Source organism: Durio zibethinus, chromosome 15 (assembly GCF_047325235.1).
Source record: "Durio zibethinus cultivar Kanyao isolate XHJ-2024 chromosome 15, ASM4732523v1, whole genome shotgun sequence".
In the NCBI taxonomy this organism is placed as follows: domain Eukaryota; kingdom Viridiplantae; phylum Streptophyta; class Magnoliopsida; order Malvales; family Malvaceae; genus Durio; species Durio zibethinus.
This window is the reverse complement of record NC_143176.1, coordinates 5,223,526-5,239,372: the sequence shown is the minus strand read 5'-3', so window position 1 is coordinate 5,239,372 and position 15,847 is coordinate 5,223,526. Positions and strand designations below refer to the sequence as shown.

Genomic DNA, 15,847 nt, shown 5'->3' with positions numbered 1-15,847 from the left:
CGTTAAAAAAAAATACCAATTAAGTACTTTAAATGTTTAAAGTAGATTAAGCTGACATAGATTCTAACTTTTTAGACCAAAGAGTTGGTAAAAAAAAACCCGAAGCTAGTTAAACCGGAGGTTCTAATGTCACAAACCATTGGAAGAACAGAAAGTTTTTGGAATCAAAGATACAACTTTCAGTCAGGTTAACACTATATATATACAACAGATAACAACGGATAAAGGGTATTTTTCGCAAAAGCTGGAATCTATATCAACTTTGAATGCTGACGTTATTCTACATGACTCTTAAGGTTGACACTGGAAAAGAAAGAGAGAGGGGAAAGGAAAGAATGCGAAAGGAAAAGAGAGAGAGAGAGAGAGAAAAAAGATGAGTAACATTCATTCTTGGTTTTTTCTTCATTAAGAGCAGTGCCATTTTGCAAGTTACAGTTGCATAATAACATTATTGTTTCTTCTTTTAGCCACTAATGTCACTTCGTATATCCATTATAACAGATAAAATAACTTTTGTTCTTATCTCATAATGAATTCCTTGGTCCTTGGGCCTATACATTTGATATTTGTCACATCCTGTAACAATTGTTCATATAAACTAAATTAAAATAAACGATAATAACAAAAATAATAATAATAAATTAAAACTTTTACTTTCAGTAATAATTGATAAATTTTCATAATTATTTTTTATATAATTTTTTAAAAATTATATTAATAATTAAATATTATATTGATATAATTAATCATTATATTAAAAAATAATTAATTAATTTATTATAATTTAATTCAACAATCAAAACTCACACACTGTGATATTTGAATTAAAATCTTAAAATTTTAAGGCACTTTTTTATCATTAAATTAAGATTTTATTGATATTTTTTTATGTAATTTTATATTTTAAAAACGTTGGATTATAATTTTGTTATCAATATTTTTTAATATATCTTTTTAATATACATAATTAAGTTATCTTTTAACCATTGATCTTTTCTTTGATTACGTAAATAAATCTTTAAAACAGGCTTCCGAGGAAGATACAAGGCGTGGATTCTCAAATACCCGCCATGCCCCTTTCCCCCTTTCAAGGGCACTGCCCTCCTCTAAAAAAAATGATCACCAAGAACTCTTCCAATTTTATCTAAAAAAACACTTGATTTAAATTTTTTTTTCCCAAGTGAGGCACCACTGCGCGTTACATAGCTCCGCCCCTGGTTTCATGTATTTTATTCTTCGCACGCTTGTTTTACAATTTCCTCTTGCCAGCTTTCAATTTTCAGTTAGTATATAATACCAGGTGTTTCTATTGCAATCAGCTTGTAAAATATAAACACCCCAAAAGAACTAGAGCTTTTTGGGTCTTTATCTCTTTCATCCTAGAAAGTAGAAATCACTGTTCGGTTTGATGGCCAGAAGTGGGTATGAAGCTGGGATGAAGATGATGGAGGAACTGACCACAAATGCTGAGCAAATTCAAGAACAGGTATTGGAGGAAATACTGGGGAGAAATGCGGGAACAGAATATTTAAGGAGATTCCTCCGTGGCGAAACTGACACAAAACTCTTCAAAGCAAATGTTCCCATTGTTACTTATGAAGATATCAAGCCTTACATTGATCGGATTGCTAATGGGGAGCCATCAGATATTCTTTTGGATGAACCTGTTATTCAGTTCTATCGAAGGTATAAATTTCTTGCTTCTGTTTTCCTTTGTTTTTTTTTTTTTTTTCCATGCTCCCTCATTCAATCCTGTTTGATCATATGCAGCAGTGGGACTTCCGGAGGGCAGCCAAAGTTGATTCCTACCACGGCTGAACTTGCTAACAAAGGGGCAATATTTGATACCTTGTTACAGTCTGTGATGACAAAGTAAGGAACTCCACATCAAAATTCATTCAATCACTCTCTGTTTCCATTCTGTTAAATATCCTCCTGAAACACTGTTGCAGAAAGCCCTCCTTTGTTTTTCTTCCTTATTGGCTTCAGACCAGCTTTTACAAATTACAACAGCTGAGCCCGGAAACTAACTACTTCAGTTTATCCATTCACAGGCACTTTGGTGACTTAGACCATGCAGGAAAAAGAATGGAACTTATGTTTACTAAACCAGTGATTGAAACTCCTTCTGGCCTCCAGGCAGCATCTGTAACAACAAGCATATTCAAGAAGAGTGGCTTTAGAACCATTTCCAAGCTTTACACAAGCCCTATTGAGACAATCTTTTGCTCAGACACCAAACAGAGCATGTACTGCCAATTACTTGCTGGTTTAATACGACGAGATGAGGTTGTCACGGTTGGCTCAACCTTTGCATCTACGGTGCTAAGATCTATCAAGTTTTTAGAAGATTACTGGCAAGAGCTATGCTCTAACATAAAAATAGGTCAAATAAGCGATTGGATCATTGACTCAGGATGCAGAAACGCAGCATCATTGATCTTGAAGCATAATCCAGATTTGGCTTATTCGATAGAAAACATATGTAGTTGTAAATCATGGGAAGGAATAATCAGAAAGCTGTGGCCTAAAGCAAAGTATATCAGTGCCATTAATACCGGTGTTATGAGTCAATATACTGCTGAACTTGAGTTCTATGGCGGAGGTCTTCCTTTAGTGTCAGGCTTTTATGCTTGCTCAGAAGCTATATGTGGTATCAATTTAGAACCTCTAAGCAAATCTTCAGATGTCTCTTACACATTTCTCCCCAATATGGCTTACTTTGAATTCCTTCCTATGAAGAAAGACTGTGTAACAATTTCTCAAGATCAGGCTCAGTTTGATGGTTTGTCTCGCCATGAATCTATAGAAAAGAAGACCAACAATGAAGATACTGAACCTGTTGATCTTGTAAATGTGAAGCCTGGTCAATGTTATGAACTACTTGTCACAACTTCTGCAGGTAAAATTTCCACCTTCAATTTAAATCATAAAGATACCCCTTTCATTTAATGAAATGCCATTTCCTAGTTCTTTATTATACTTCCTACATAAAAGGGTCTGACAATGATCTAATCTTGTCATGATATTCCTTCTTTTTTTCAGGGTTATATCGATATAGAGTTGGAGATATTCTTATGGTGAGTGGTTTCCACAATAATACACCTCAATTCCGATTTGTGGAGAGGCAAAATGTTATTCTAAGTATTCATGCGGATAAGACAAGCGAAGCAGACCTCTCAAAGGCAGTGACAGAAGCAAAGGCTCTTCTTGATCCGCTCGGAATCTTCTTGACAGGGTACACTAGCTATGGTGATACTTCTTCAATACCAGGTCACTATGTCTTATTTTGGGAGCTGAAGGGAAAAGAAGGCAACAATATCAAAGAGGTTGATCCAAAGATAATGGTAGAATGTTGCTCTAAAATGGAAGAGTCATTGAATTATACATATAAAATGTATAGGAAAGAAAATGAAATTGCAGCTTTGGAGATTAGGGTGGTGAAACAAGGAACTTTTGATGCATTAATGGATTACTATGTGTCCAAAGGAGCTTCTTTGAGCCAATTCAAGGCACCTAGTTGCACCAAATCTATGGAAGCCTTAAAGATATTAGATTCAAGAGTGATAGGAAAGTTTTTCAGCCCAAAAACTCCTATATAATCTGTTGCATCTATTCGTGTATGTTAGTGTTTAAAAATTCCAATTACTTCCAATGTTTAAAAACTCCTATGTTATTAACTTAGAGAATGCCTTTTGACTTTTTTGTTTAATATTACCTATATTTTCTTTTATTTTATTTTATTTTATAAATGAGGTCCTAATTTGAGAATAAGAGAAGAAGTGATAGTATTAAGATTTGAATCTAAAACTTGTTGAATATTATTTTTTAAGGGTGATTCATGACCATTGAAACTAAGTTTTAGATTCAATATTTATTTCACTTTTTTTCAATCTAAAAAATTTCAAGGTCTTTACAGTATTATACCTTATTGTCCCATCTTATATGGCAAAAATATTTTAATTCCTTTTTTTTTTTTTTTTTCATTTTAAGGCCATTTGTTTTAAATCCATTGTTTAAAGAACGACCCATGTTTATAAGTGTCGTTGTTTTTGGTACCTTTAAAGAGAAATATCTTTGACTTTCTTGTTGGTTTTCAAAACACAATGGGTAATTGGTCTCATGTCAATGAAAGATCATTTATAAGTCTTGTTTTATATTGTTTAAAGAACGACCCATGTTTGTAAGTGTCGTTGTTTTTGGTATCTTTAAAGAGAAATATCTTTAACTTTTTTTGTTGGTTTTCAAAACACAATGGGTAATTGGTCTCATATCAATGAAAGATCATTTATAAGTCTTGTTTTATTTATGTTTATAAATTAAAAGTAATACAACTTTTCAAAAGCATTTTGAGGGAAAGTTAAAAGTATCAATTTTTCTGAAAATAAAAAGGTTAAAAAATATATTTTTAGAGAAAAATTGAAAGTATCAATTTTTTTTAAAAATAAAATTTTTAAAATAAAAATTATCAAGAAAAGTATTTTGAGAAAAAATTGAAATTATCAATTTTCCTTGAAATTAAAACTTAAAAAAAAATATTTTGAGGAAAAGTTAAAAGTATCAATTTTTCTTGAAATTAAAATTTTAGAAAAAAAAAATATTTTGAGGAAAAGTTGGAAGTACCAATTTTCCTTAAAAATAAAAATTATCAAGAAAAACATTTTAAGGAAAAGTTGAAAGTATCAATTTTCCTTGTACAAAAGCAATGAGTTTTTTTTTTTTATGAAAAGAAAAATATTTATATCAAAAGTTGAATCATTATTCTTTTTTTATTTTATTCCTTTTTTTTTCTTTTCTTGAATTTTTTTTAATGTTAAATAATCTGATGATAAAGTCTTTATAAATGAAACAGTAGTTTTCTTGTATAATTTTGAGGTGAGAGAATTTTTCTTAATTTTTTGCCAAAAGTATTGGAGTTAATTAAGAATAATTTCCAATAATTAATTACTTGATAAATTTTTTAAGGCTTATTGGATAACACGAATTTGAGCTGGTACCATCTTTCGATGGACATTGTGAGAGTGCTATAACCTTTCTCACTCATAACCAAACTCTTGAATCGTGTTCTGGTTAGTAGACCCAAACCTATTCTTTTAGGGACCCTTAAGCTTGTGTGTTTCATAAAAGGATAGATTCCTTAGGTGGCCAATCGCACCTAAACAAAAAATATTGGTGGTGACTTTTCAAGTCAATGTCTAGCGATAGATCTCCGGATCTAAACATTATGACAGTTTGATGACTCCGCTAGGAACTTTATTGAGAGTTAGGCCAGTAAATAAATTTGTGTTATCCAAAAGCCTAATAAAATTTTTATATAGATTTTTTTTATTCATTCATATTTATTTACTTTGTTAATTCTGTCATTCATATGCATATGCATAACATGAGCTCTATACCCAAGCTTCGTCCCTCTAAGAGGGAGTAAATTACTTATTGCTTTCGTGAGGTTTTAATGCCTCCGCAATGGCTAACAAATACTCTAACTCAAATTGAACTTTTTTCGCTTGTAGCTTGTAATGGGTAAGGATTGAGGTGCCTTACTAGTCTGTGATAGACAATGAAGTAAGTAGCAATTTGAGAACCTTTAGACTTTAGCCTTGAACCACATATAGTGTACACTTAAAAAGTCAACCCTAAGATAGAGCCCTTACTACCCAATGATAGATATACCTTAAAATTAGGACACAAGAAGGGTGTTTATCTAATTATTTTGATTGTCTGACTTTGTGTATTATTTTTATTATTGTATGTAACATTATGCATCTGCATCACTTTTATTTCATCTATGAAACTAACCATGTTATTTGTCTGATTTTATGCATCTGCATTATTTCCTTCTATGCATCATTTTCATGATCTTGTTTTAACATTATCATTTGCATCATTTTCATTTCATCCATGAAGATCCACATTCTATTCATGCATCAACATATCTTACATAAAGCATAGCATAACATTTTTAATCATAATTATGGTGCTTAAGGTTCAAGGATAGCTTCACCAAGCAACCTTACTCACCAATACAATACAAGGGCTCGAGCCAGATAGATGAAGCAAAAAAACTCTCACTGATTTGAAAAATTAGAAAAGGCATAAGAAAAGCTAGAAAATAAGTTGAGTAAGATTCTCGATGTTTTCAACAAGTTAAACAAGGGAAAAGGAATAGAAGAGAACATAAGTCAACAAGACCATCCATCATAAGAGGTGGATGACCCACTATACCCTCATGGTTTTAGGCGACATCAAGCCTAACCCGCATAAGGTCTACTGCCCCAACAGTTCACACATCTTATAAGGTACACATATCCTGAAATACCATCAGTTTCAAATTCACCATAGTACCAGAGCTACATAAATCCTGTCTTTACTGAAAAAGTAGTAAAATCAATATCAGTCTCTAATTTGGATAATCTAGAGGATAAAAAAAATGAGGCCCAAAGAGAATGAGACTTTAGAAGCCTCAAAAGCTAAACAGAAAATGAACTTGTTAGAGAAAAGGCTTCAAGTAGTGGAAAGAGTGGGTTTTTATGGTTCTGTCGATGTTACTGGACTCTGTTTAGTCCCAGATGTGGTTATCCCTCTGAAGTTCAAAGTGCTAGAGTTCAAGAAGCACGATGCTACAAAGTATTCGAAGATTCACATTACTATGTACTATCAAAAAATGGTTGTCCATGCCAATAATGAAAAGCTCTTGATGCACATATTTCAAGACAGTCTCACTGGCTCTGTTGCTAGATGGTATGTTCAACTAGACAGGAATTATATTCGTTCTTGGAGTGATATGGTCCATGACTTCATCAATCAATATCGACATATCATAGACTTAGCTCTTGATCACTTTTTCTTGTAAAATATAAAAAAGAAGGTGACTAAATCATTCAAAGAATATGCCCAAAGGTGTAGGGACATAGCTACTCAAGTGCAACCTCTTTTGACTGTAAAAGAGACCACTGTATTAGTTTTCAGTATTTTAAAATCTCTTTATTATGAAAAGATGATAGAAAATACCATAAAAAACTTCGTCGACATAGTGATTTCAGGTGAAATAATTGAGAATGCCATTAAAATGGCAAGTCAAAAGGATGAGAAACCAAAAAGGTACCCAAAAAGAAAGAGACTGAAGCTCAAACTGTAGGCTTTGTTAGATAGTTCAGGGGATACCAACCCTATCCACAGGGTTATTCCCCATACTATCCTGCTGTGAACAATACCTCATCCTACCCATACTAGCCAGCTGCATAACCATCTTACCCATTGACATGCCAGTCTATTTTCAGCCCTCAAACTCTCATATACAGCCTCAATATTCAACCTTTCACAAGGCTTCAAGCTCATCCTGCTAACCCAACAAGTGGTTTACAAGAGCAATCAATTACCCGAGAAAAACTTGTATTCGATCCAATTTTCATGACTTATACGAAGTTATATCAAGAGCTCTATAATAACCATTTGATTGCCCCCAATGGTGTGAAGCCACTCAAGCCACCTTACCCTAAGTGGTATGATCCCATAGCCCATTACGACTATCACTATAGAATTACTGGGCATTTCATTAAAAATTATATTGTTCTAAAGCATAAGGTGCAACGATTAATCAAGGATGGAATGATAAGTTTTGATTAAGGAAGAGCAACAACACCTAATGTTATCAGTAATTTATTGCCAAATCACAATATCAATGCTCTGAATGAAAATCAAGAACATGTTGGTTAAAAAAAGCCCGAAGAGTTGTAATGAATCGATGGGCAAGATGTCAATAAAGATCCTTCACCTGATTGCATAGGGACACAATTTTGGAGAATGAATATAAGGTTGATTGAAAGTTTCTTATCATTTTAGGATTTATTTTAAAGTAATGTTAGGTTTCTTTTAGGTAGTAGGATTTCATTTGTTATCATTTCAGTAAAAGGCAATTTAATGCATTTCATTACATTTTTTTTTCATTCAACTACTATTCCATGCTTTGTCACATTTCATAACTTTCGTTCCCATTCTTGAATTCCAAACGATGAACGTTTAGACAATGATAGCAATAATTTTAAAATTTAATTTTAAGAACTCATTCACATTGATTTAAGGAGATTATTTAAGCAAAAGAATCCAGCTGCTAGCAGATATAAAATTAATATGACTCAAAGAACCGCAGTCTCTTATAAAGATTCATGAGCTTATTTTTGTTTAATAGATGATGTTCAAAGAAAGCATTCACATTTGAGATGAAAAATGACCATTTTTTTTTTAAAAACCATTCATCGTTACCTCTTTGAGCCTGTTATGATTTTTTTTTAAAAAACCCTACCCAATGATCATCTTCCATAGTGGGAGGTAATTTTTGAAAAAAAAAAGAGCCCAAAGATCACAAAAGATCTAAAAAAAAAAGAGAAAAAATGAATGCCATAACAAGTTGGAGCAAAGTAATGATAGTTCTTTTGTGAAGAATGAGATGAAAAATAAAAAGTAGTGAAATAATGTGAAATGGGACAAAATGCCAAGTTACAAAATGATCTTTTGGTTTTAAACCTTTTAAACACATGTTTTAAGCCTATTTTATCAATTTCTTTCATGACCCCTCACTATGGCCTACATTACAACTTTTAAAAGTCTATTTGAATCAAATGTGAGTGCTCAAATTGAATCATCATATATTGGACTAAGGCATGCTCGTGATGGAATGATAGGATTATGCTTCGTTGCTCTAGAGAATAATGTGGAAGATATATCCATAATAGGTGAACGAATGAAGAAAATGAAAAAATGAAAAAAAGAAAACAAATGAAAAAAATGAAAGAAAAAAGAGAAAAATGAAAAAAATGAAAAAAATGAAAAAAGATGAAAAGAGAAAAATGAAGACTCAAATTAAAAACTCGAAAGGGCGATTTGGGTAGACAAATCTCTGAGCTGAAAATTAGATGAACAGTTCAAATATATAAAAGATCAAGGCATCTAAAAAGCTGAAACAAAGTTTGATGAGCTCAAAATGATTTCGACAGTTAATGGAATGAGTTTTTGAAAAAGAATCTTAGATTAATGTTCAAAATTATCTGAATATACCACTCATCCTAATGACATGCATCCAATTTATTTTTTTCTCCATTTGTTTTTGTACCAAACTTGTCTCACTGATTACCTTTCTCTTAATTCACCCAATGCTCTTTTATTTTTGCATCTTCAGAATGAATCAAAATAATGTATGATTGCATTATCTCTGTTATGATTTGAAATGATGATGAATGATTGATAATGTGCATAAAAGATTCTTGCATTCCTTTGAAAGAAATCCAAGATGATAAGGCAAAAATGATGAAGAGATGGCAAAAACTTGAAAAATGACACATGGGATGGCCAAATGATTAACATGGGGATGGATTGCTTAACAAAATAGAGGGCAAAAATCTATAAAGATGATGTGATCCAAAAATGTATATGGTGATGGATTGGCTAACATAACTTATGAGTTGTGATCAAATGATGAGAATAGTATGGATCAATGGATAAAATTTATGCTAAAATTGCTAGTGCTGAAGAGACTGTGAGTCATGATTAAATGATTTGAGGCAATGGACAGAACTTGTCTTGGAATTGTTAGTGTTGAGAGGCCTATGAATGATGATCAAATGATGAAAATGATAAGGATCAATTGACAAAACTTGTTTTAGAGTGCTAAGAAGCTAGAGTTGGAAAAGAAAGATGACATATGGTGGAATCTTAAGGACCATATTACCACATTTTGATTAGAATTTCATGACATTGACATCCACATTACATGCACTACATTTGCATTATTGTTTGGAGATTGTTTGAAACTTCAGTTTGGATATGTATTTGCATCAGCCAGTAAGCATTTGGATTATGGCTTAGAATATGGCATTATGAGAATCTAGATTGTTGCATTTGTATCATTGATCATGACATTTAGTACACATAAAATTTTAACTTTAGTGAAGGTTGAAGCTCATGAAAAAAAATTTTGAATATCAAATAAGAATCTTTGAACTTGAATCTTCGAACTCAAATGAGAATCTTTAAGATGTTTTTAAATGAGAATCTTTGAGATGTGAAACCCTAAAGTTCATTGAATGTGAATCTTCGAACTAGAATGAGAATCTTTGAACTTTTGGATGTGAATCTCCAAAATTCAAACGAAAAGTTTTGAACTTAACTTTTGGATGCGAATCTCTAAATTTTTGAGTGAGAACCTTTGAGCTTAGATGTGAAACTCTAAGTTTTATTCCATGTGAGCCTTTGAACTTGAATGAAAAGTTTTAAACTTTTGGATATGAATCTCTAAAATTCAAATGAGACTCATTGAGTGTGGATACGAGTCTTATAATTTACGAATGCGAATATTAAGATCTTGCAAATTTAAATTCTTGTGAAACAAAAATTTTAAGAATCAAAATTCAGTGAATTCTTGTAAAGTTGAAAGGTTCTTGTGAATCTGAACCTTTAACTTTTGAACTCAAATTACGAATCTTTGAGTTCCCATTACAAATTTCATCAAACATGATTTATGACTCATCTGGTCATGATTGACAAGGAACAATTTATTTTTTCAAAAGTTGTGGTTGCCTCTGTTTAGAGAAACAATTTATTTTTCCAAAAGTCATGGTTACCTCTAGTTAGATGAGCAATTTATTTTTTTCAAAAGTGGTAGTGCCTCTGTTTAGAGAAGCAATTTATTTTTCAAAAGTGGTAATACCTTTGTTTAGAGGAGCAATTTATTTTCCAAAGTTGCGATGCTTTTGTTTAGAGGAGCAATTTACTTTCAAAAGTTGTGGTGCCTCTGTTTAGAAGAGCTTTGTTTATTTTTCCAAAATCGTTAAGCCTCTGATTAGAGGAGCTTTGTTTATTTTTCCAAAATCGATGAACCTATGCTTAGAGGAGCTTTGTTTATTTTTCAAAAGTTATTGAGCCTCTATTTAGAGGAGCTTTGTTTACTTTCTAAAAGTTGTTAAACCTCTGATCAGAGGAGCTTTGATCAAGATTTTAATAAAAAAAAATAAAAAGTGTCGAATTGAGTCTTGAATGGGTGTCTACATCTTTGCACAATTCCTGTTTCACAAAAATTATGCAAAAAATGGTAGCTTTAGACATCCAATTTGGTCTAAGCCCAGATTAATTAGGTCTGGCCTAAATGGGCAAGATAGGCCCATTTTTTTATTTTATTTTTGTTTATTTTTATTATTTTTGTTTATTATTTACTATTATTTATTAGTTATATTATTATTTATATTACTATTATTTTTTTATTTTTGATTTTATCTTTTCTTGATTAATTAGGTGATAATGATTAGATTAATTAAAAATAATCCAAAAAAAATTGATGGAAGTGGATTTGGACATGAATTTGAGAACTGGCAGAGTTGGGATGATTCAAAGTTTGAATCCCAATCCTAAATAAAATTGGGATTGATCAGAATAATTGAGATTGATCAAAAACTCTTCTGATTAATCCCTATAAATAGATGTTGAAATGTACAGAGAAAAAGATAATAGAGAGGTGAAACAAAAACAAAAAGTGTTTAGAGGCAATTTAGAATTTTTAGAAAATTTTTTTGAGTTTTTTCTGAGAAATTTTTGAAAAATTTCCAGATTCCGAGCAATTTTTTGATCAAATTCAAGTTTTCTGACTAAATACCCAGTTTCCAATGAAAAACCCAGAAATCGATGAGAATCCCACCAGTGTTCTTCACGGGTAGAGAGAGAGGGAGAGAAAACTAAAGGGAAGAAAAAGGAAGGGGAGAAGCATCTGGCAAAAAATGAGATTTTTTGCATTTTCTACTTGCTTAAAACGACGTCATTTTGGCATTAAATCAGCCTAGAGGATCGGTGTATTTTTCTTTGGCCTGACCCAACCCGAGCGCTAACCCGTTTTTGACTCAAGTGCCAGCCAACCCCTAGAACCGAGTCGAGTTGCGCACTCTCAAGCTATACCTTCGAGCTATTTTTCTTCCTAGAACCAAGCCGATTCCAGCCACTAAGCCGAGCCACCTTAAGGTTATTTATTTATTTATTTATTATTATTATTATTATTACTATTATTATTATTATTGTTGTTATTATCTCTAAATTAGAATTATTTGGTATTCCTTAAATTTTTTTTTAAAATTTAAATTTTTTTTTATTTTATTTTTCTTTTTAATGATTTTCCTAAAATAAAATTTCTAGAAAATAAAAAAATATTTTTGAGAAAAAGTTGAAAGTATTAATTTTTCTCAAAAATAAAATTTAAGGAAAAAATATTTTGAAGGAAAGTTGAATGTATCAATTTCCTTTAAACATAAAAATTTTCAAAAGCATTTTGAGGGAAAGTTAAAAGTATCAATTTTTTTGAAAATAAAAAGGTTAAAAAATATATTTTTTGAAAAAAGTTGAAAATATCAATTTTTCTTAAAAATAAAATTTCTAAAATAAACATTATCAAGAAAAGTATTTTGAGAAAAAGTTGAAAGTATCAATTTTCCTTGAAATTGAAACTTAAAAAAAAAAACACATTTTGAGAAAAAATTGAAAGTATCAATTTTCCTTGAAATTAAAATTTCAGACAAAAAAACATTTTGAGGAAAAGTTGGAAGTATCAATTTTTCTTAAAAATAAAAATTATCAAGAAAAACATTTTAAGAAAAAGTTGAAAGTATTAATTTTTCTTGTACAAAAGCAATGAGTTTTTTTTTTTTAGGAAAAGAAAATGATTTATATCAAAAGTTGAATCATGATTATTTTTTATTTTATTCTTTTTTTTCTTTCTTTTCTTGAATGTTTTTTAATGTTAAATAATCTGACGATGGAGTTTCTGCAAGTGAAACAATAGTTTTCTTGTACACTTTTGAAGTGAGAAGATTTTTCTTAATTTTCTGTCAAAAGTATTGGAGTTAATTAAGAATAATTTTTAATAATTAATTACTTGATAAATTTTTTAAGGCTTATTAGATAACACAAATTTGAGCTGGTATCATCTTTCGATAGATGTTATGAGGGTGCTATAACCTTCTTCACTCATAATCGAACTCTCAAATCCTGTTCTAATTAGTAGACCCGAACCGATTCTTTTATAGACCCTTAAGCTTAGGTGTTCCATAAAATGATAGATTCCTTAAGTGGTCAATCGCACCTAAACAAAAAAGATTGACGGCGACTCTTCAAGTCAATGTCTAGGGATAGATCCCCGGATCTAAACGTTATGACATGCAGTAATTTCAATGATAAGTTTTATAATAAAAACTTGAAAATACTTGTGTATAAAGTCAAAAATACACATCAGTTACGAAAGTTTGATACCATAATGAAAGAGATAGAAAAGATTAATCCTGAAGCTCGAAAATGGTTAGATGAGATACCGGTGCAACAATGGGCATTGGAACATGATGGTGGTCGACGTTAAGGAATAATGACAACTAATTTATCTGAGGTGTTTAATAGTGTGCTAAAAGGGGCTCGAAATTTACCTATCACAACATGTGTGCAATTAAACTTTTATCGATTGGTTAATTTTTTTAGCACCATACGGGGCTTTGTACTAAAGGCATTGGTAAAAGGAGACTTGTACACTCCTCATGTTATAGCTAAACTTCAACGTTATCTGCCAAAAGCCAACACACATGATCTTGTTCCATTTGATATATAAAAGGGAGTGTTTGAAGTAACAACTGCATTTTATGGTGAGAGAATGCAACGAGGTCATAACAAACAAGTTGTTCAACTTGATAAAAGAACATGTACATGTGGAAAATGGCAAATTTATAAGTTTCCCTATTCACATGTGATGGCTGTATGTGGAAGGTTGGCACTTGATAGTTGGTAATATATAGAAAAGTATTATTCCATTGAACAATATTCTTAAACTTAGGCACCTCAGTTTAATCCAATCCCTTATGAAGCTTATTGGCCAAAGCCTAATATCTTGTAATTATTACCAGATCTTGATTTTAGATGCTCAAAAAAAGGTCGACCACAGTCTACACGAATTAGAACTGAGATTCGTTGCAGACTTTGTAAACAACCAGGCCATGATCGTAGGACATGCCAAATGAAAAGACATAAAAATTCAAATGCAGCTGCAGTTTAATATGAAATGTAAGGTAATTCTTATTCTTTTTCATTTAAGTTTATTGAAGATGTAATTTGATAACTTGTTTCTCCAAGGAATCTACCAGCATCTTATATTTTTTACACCTCATTTATAAATTATCAATTTTTTCTATTTGTGCTTGTATTTATGCTTGCATTTTCTCCATATTATATTTTTTTTCCATTTTCAATGCTAAATTTTTTAGCAATGGATCTTTGAGACCAGACTTTCTATTTTTTACTCCAATTTCATAGATTGATAAAAGGAATTTATTTGTCTAATGCTGGGAAATAATGGATATTCATGAGTAATATTCTTTTTCTTCTTAAGTTAAAAATTATTTAATACATATTTTTTTCAAATATATGCAGGGTTACCAAGAATTCTAAGAAAAATTATGGAGGAGTGATTGCAGATGACATATCCAAGTAGTTTTGTTGAGCAGGCATACTGTTTTCATTTTTAAGACATGAACTTGTTCATTTCATAGTTTCATAAAGGTTTTATGATTTTGTTTTCAATTTACTAGTTTAATCTTTTAATTATATTATGAAAATGTTGGTTACTTTCTAATTTGATTGGTTTCAACATAATTTTTTTTAGAGTAAGGAGCATAAAATATTTAAAATCTTTTAGCCTAAATAATTATCAACTTCCCATTATTCAACAGAAAATATGTGCTTGATTCAAAGAAAATTGAATATTTTTATTACCCAAAATAGAACAGGGAAGCTTTAATACAAAGTTAGTAGCTGTAATATCAACAAACAAATGAATACAAAAGAGAAAAAAAATTACATTTTGAATAGTCTTTCACAAAGTTCTCATTTATAGATCCCTATTGACTAAGTCACAAAAAATTCCAATGACATTTGCAAACCTCTACCTAATATTCTTTGCAACTGATCTTGATGGAGTAGCATCTGTAGAACTGATTTTGCCATAAATTCTGTAAGTTATACTTGTGGGAGTTTTATCTTCCCTTGTGCTTAGCCCTATCCTCATTGTAACTTCTCTGAAGAAGTTGCTATCTTTGATAACTATTTTGGGAAGCTTGGCGCTAGCAGCAATACTTATATAATGGGTGGACTCGATAAATAGAAATGGCATGTGTACTTTGAATCTGCAAAATCAGTTATCACCAGTGGCCCTATTTACACTGTAGAGATGTGCTTGACTGGTTTGGATAGGGAAATGGCTTCAGTTTTCTATAAAGACCAATCAGGCATGGTAGTTTTGATGACCATTAAATCTGGCATAAGGAAGATCCTTTCAGATTCTAAAATATGTGATTTTGAGTTTGATCTATGTGGTTATTCAATGAATGCAATTGAAAGGGCTATAATTTTTACCATTCATGTTACACCAGGAAATGGGTTTAGTTATGCAAGCTTTGAAGCTATGGCTATGATCTGAAAAGTTTGAATCTAAAGCAGTTGGTGAACAGAGATAGTATTCCATATAAATTCAACAAAAATAGTATATGACAGATATAAAACAATGTATAACAGAGAGGTTTTGGCCAGATATCATCACTTCAGCAGTAATGTTAATCATGAAGCAACACTATCCTACCTACCAAGCACAAAGCAATGGAGCTTTTTCCTACACTAAGATATAATAGAATCTTTATTCCTTAATAAAAACATTTTTAATCTTATTTCCTTAATAAAGGTATTTTATGACACATAACCATTTTTATTTTTTTTTCTTTTTCATTGTCACTGTTGCTTATATCTTTCTATAACAAAAATGAAAATCTTTTATAAAAAAAGGGAA

The 15,847-nt window shown here is 31.1% G+C and overlaps 1 protein-coding gene and 1 pseudogene across 1 annotated transcript; both read left to right on the top strand.

Moving 5' to 3' along the window:
* The first annotated feature begins 1,043 nt into the window (after positions 1-1,043).
* On the top strand, positions 1,044-3,795 carry LOC111301690 (indole-3-acetic acid-amido synthetase GH3.17-like). The gene is made up of 4 exons (XM_022897537.2): positions 1,044-1,686; positions 1,771-1,872; positions 2,055-2,902; positions 3,046-3,795. Exons 1-4 carry the CDS (start codon positions 1,409-1,411, stop codon positions 3,600-3,602), a joined length of 1,785 nt encoding a protein of 594 aa, XP_022753272.1. The 5' UTR covers positions 1,044-1,408; the 3' UTR covers positions 3,603-3,795.
* A 2,632-nt stretch (positions 3,796-6,427) lies between these two features.
* LOC149514563 (S-adenosylmethionine decarboxylase proenzyme pseudogene) lies at positions 6,428-15,555 on the top strand (annotated as a pseudogene).
* Positions 15,556-15,847: the final 292 nt, after the last annotated feature.

Bases quoted from the DNA above. Each gene is read 5' to 3' on its own strand.
- LOC111301690 (XM_022897537.2), top strand. From the start codon at position 1,409: ATGGCCAGAAGTGGGTATGAAGCTGGGATGAAGATGATGGAGGAACTG. The intron at 1,687-1,770 runs GTATAAATTTCT...GATCATATGCAG, and splicing joins GTTATTCAGTTCTATCGAAG to CAGTGGGACTTCCGGAGGGC. The intron at 1,873-2,054 runs GTAAGGAACTCC...ATCCATTCACAG, and splicing joins TTACAGTCTGTGATGACAAA to GCACTTTGGTGACTTAGACC.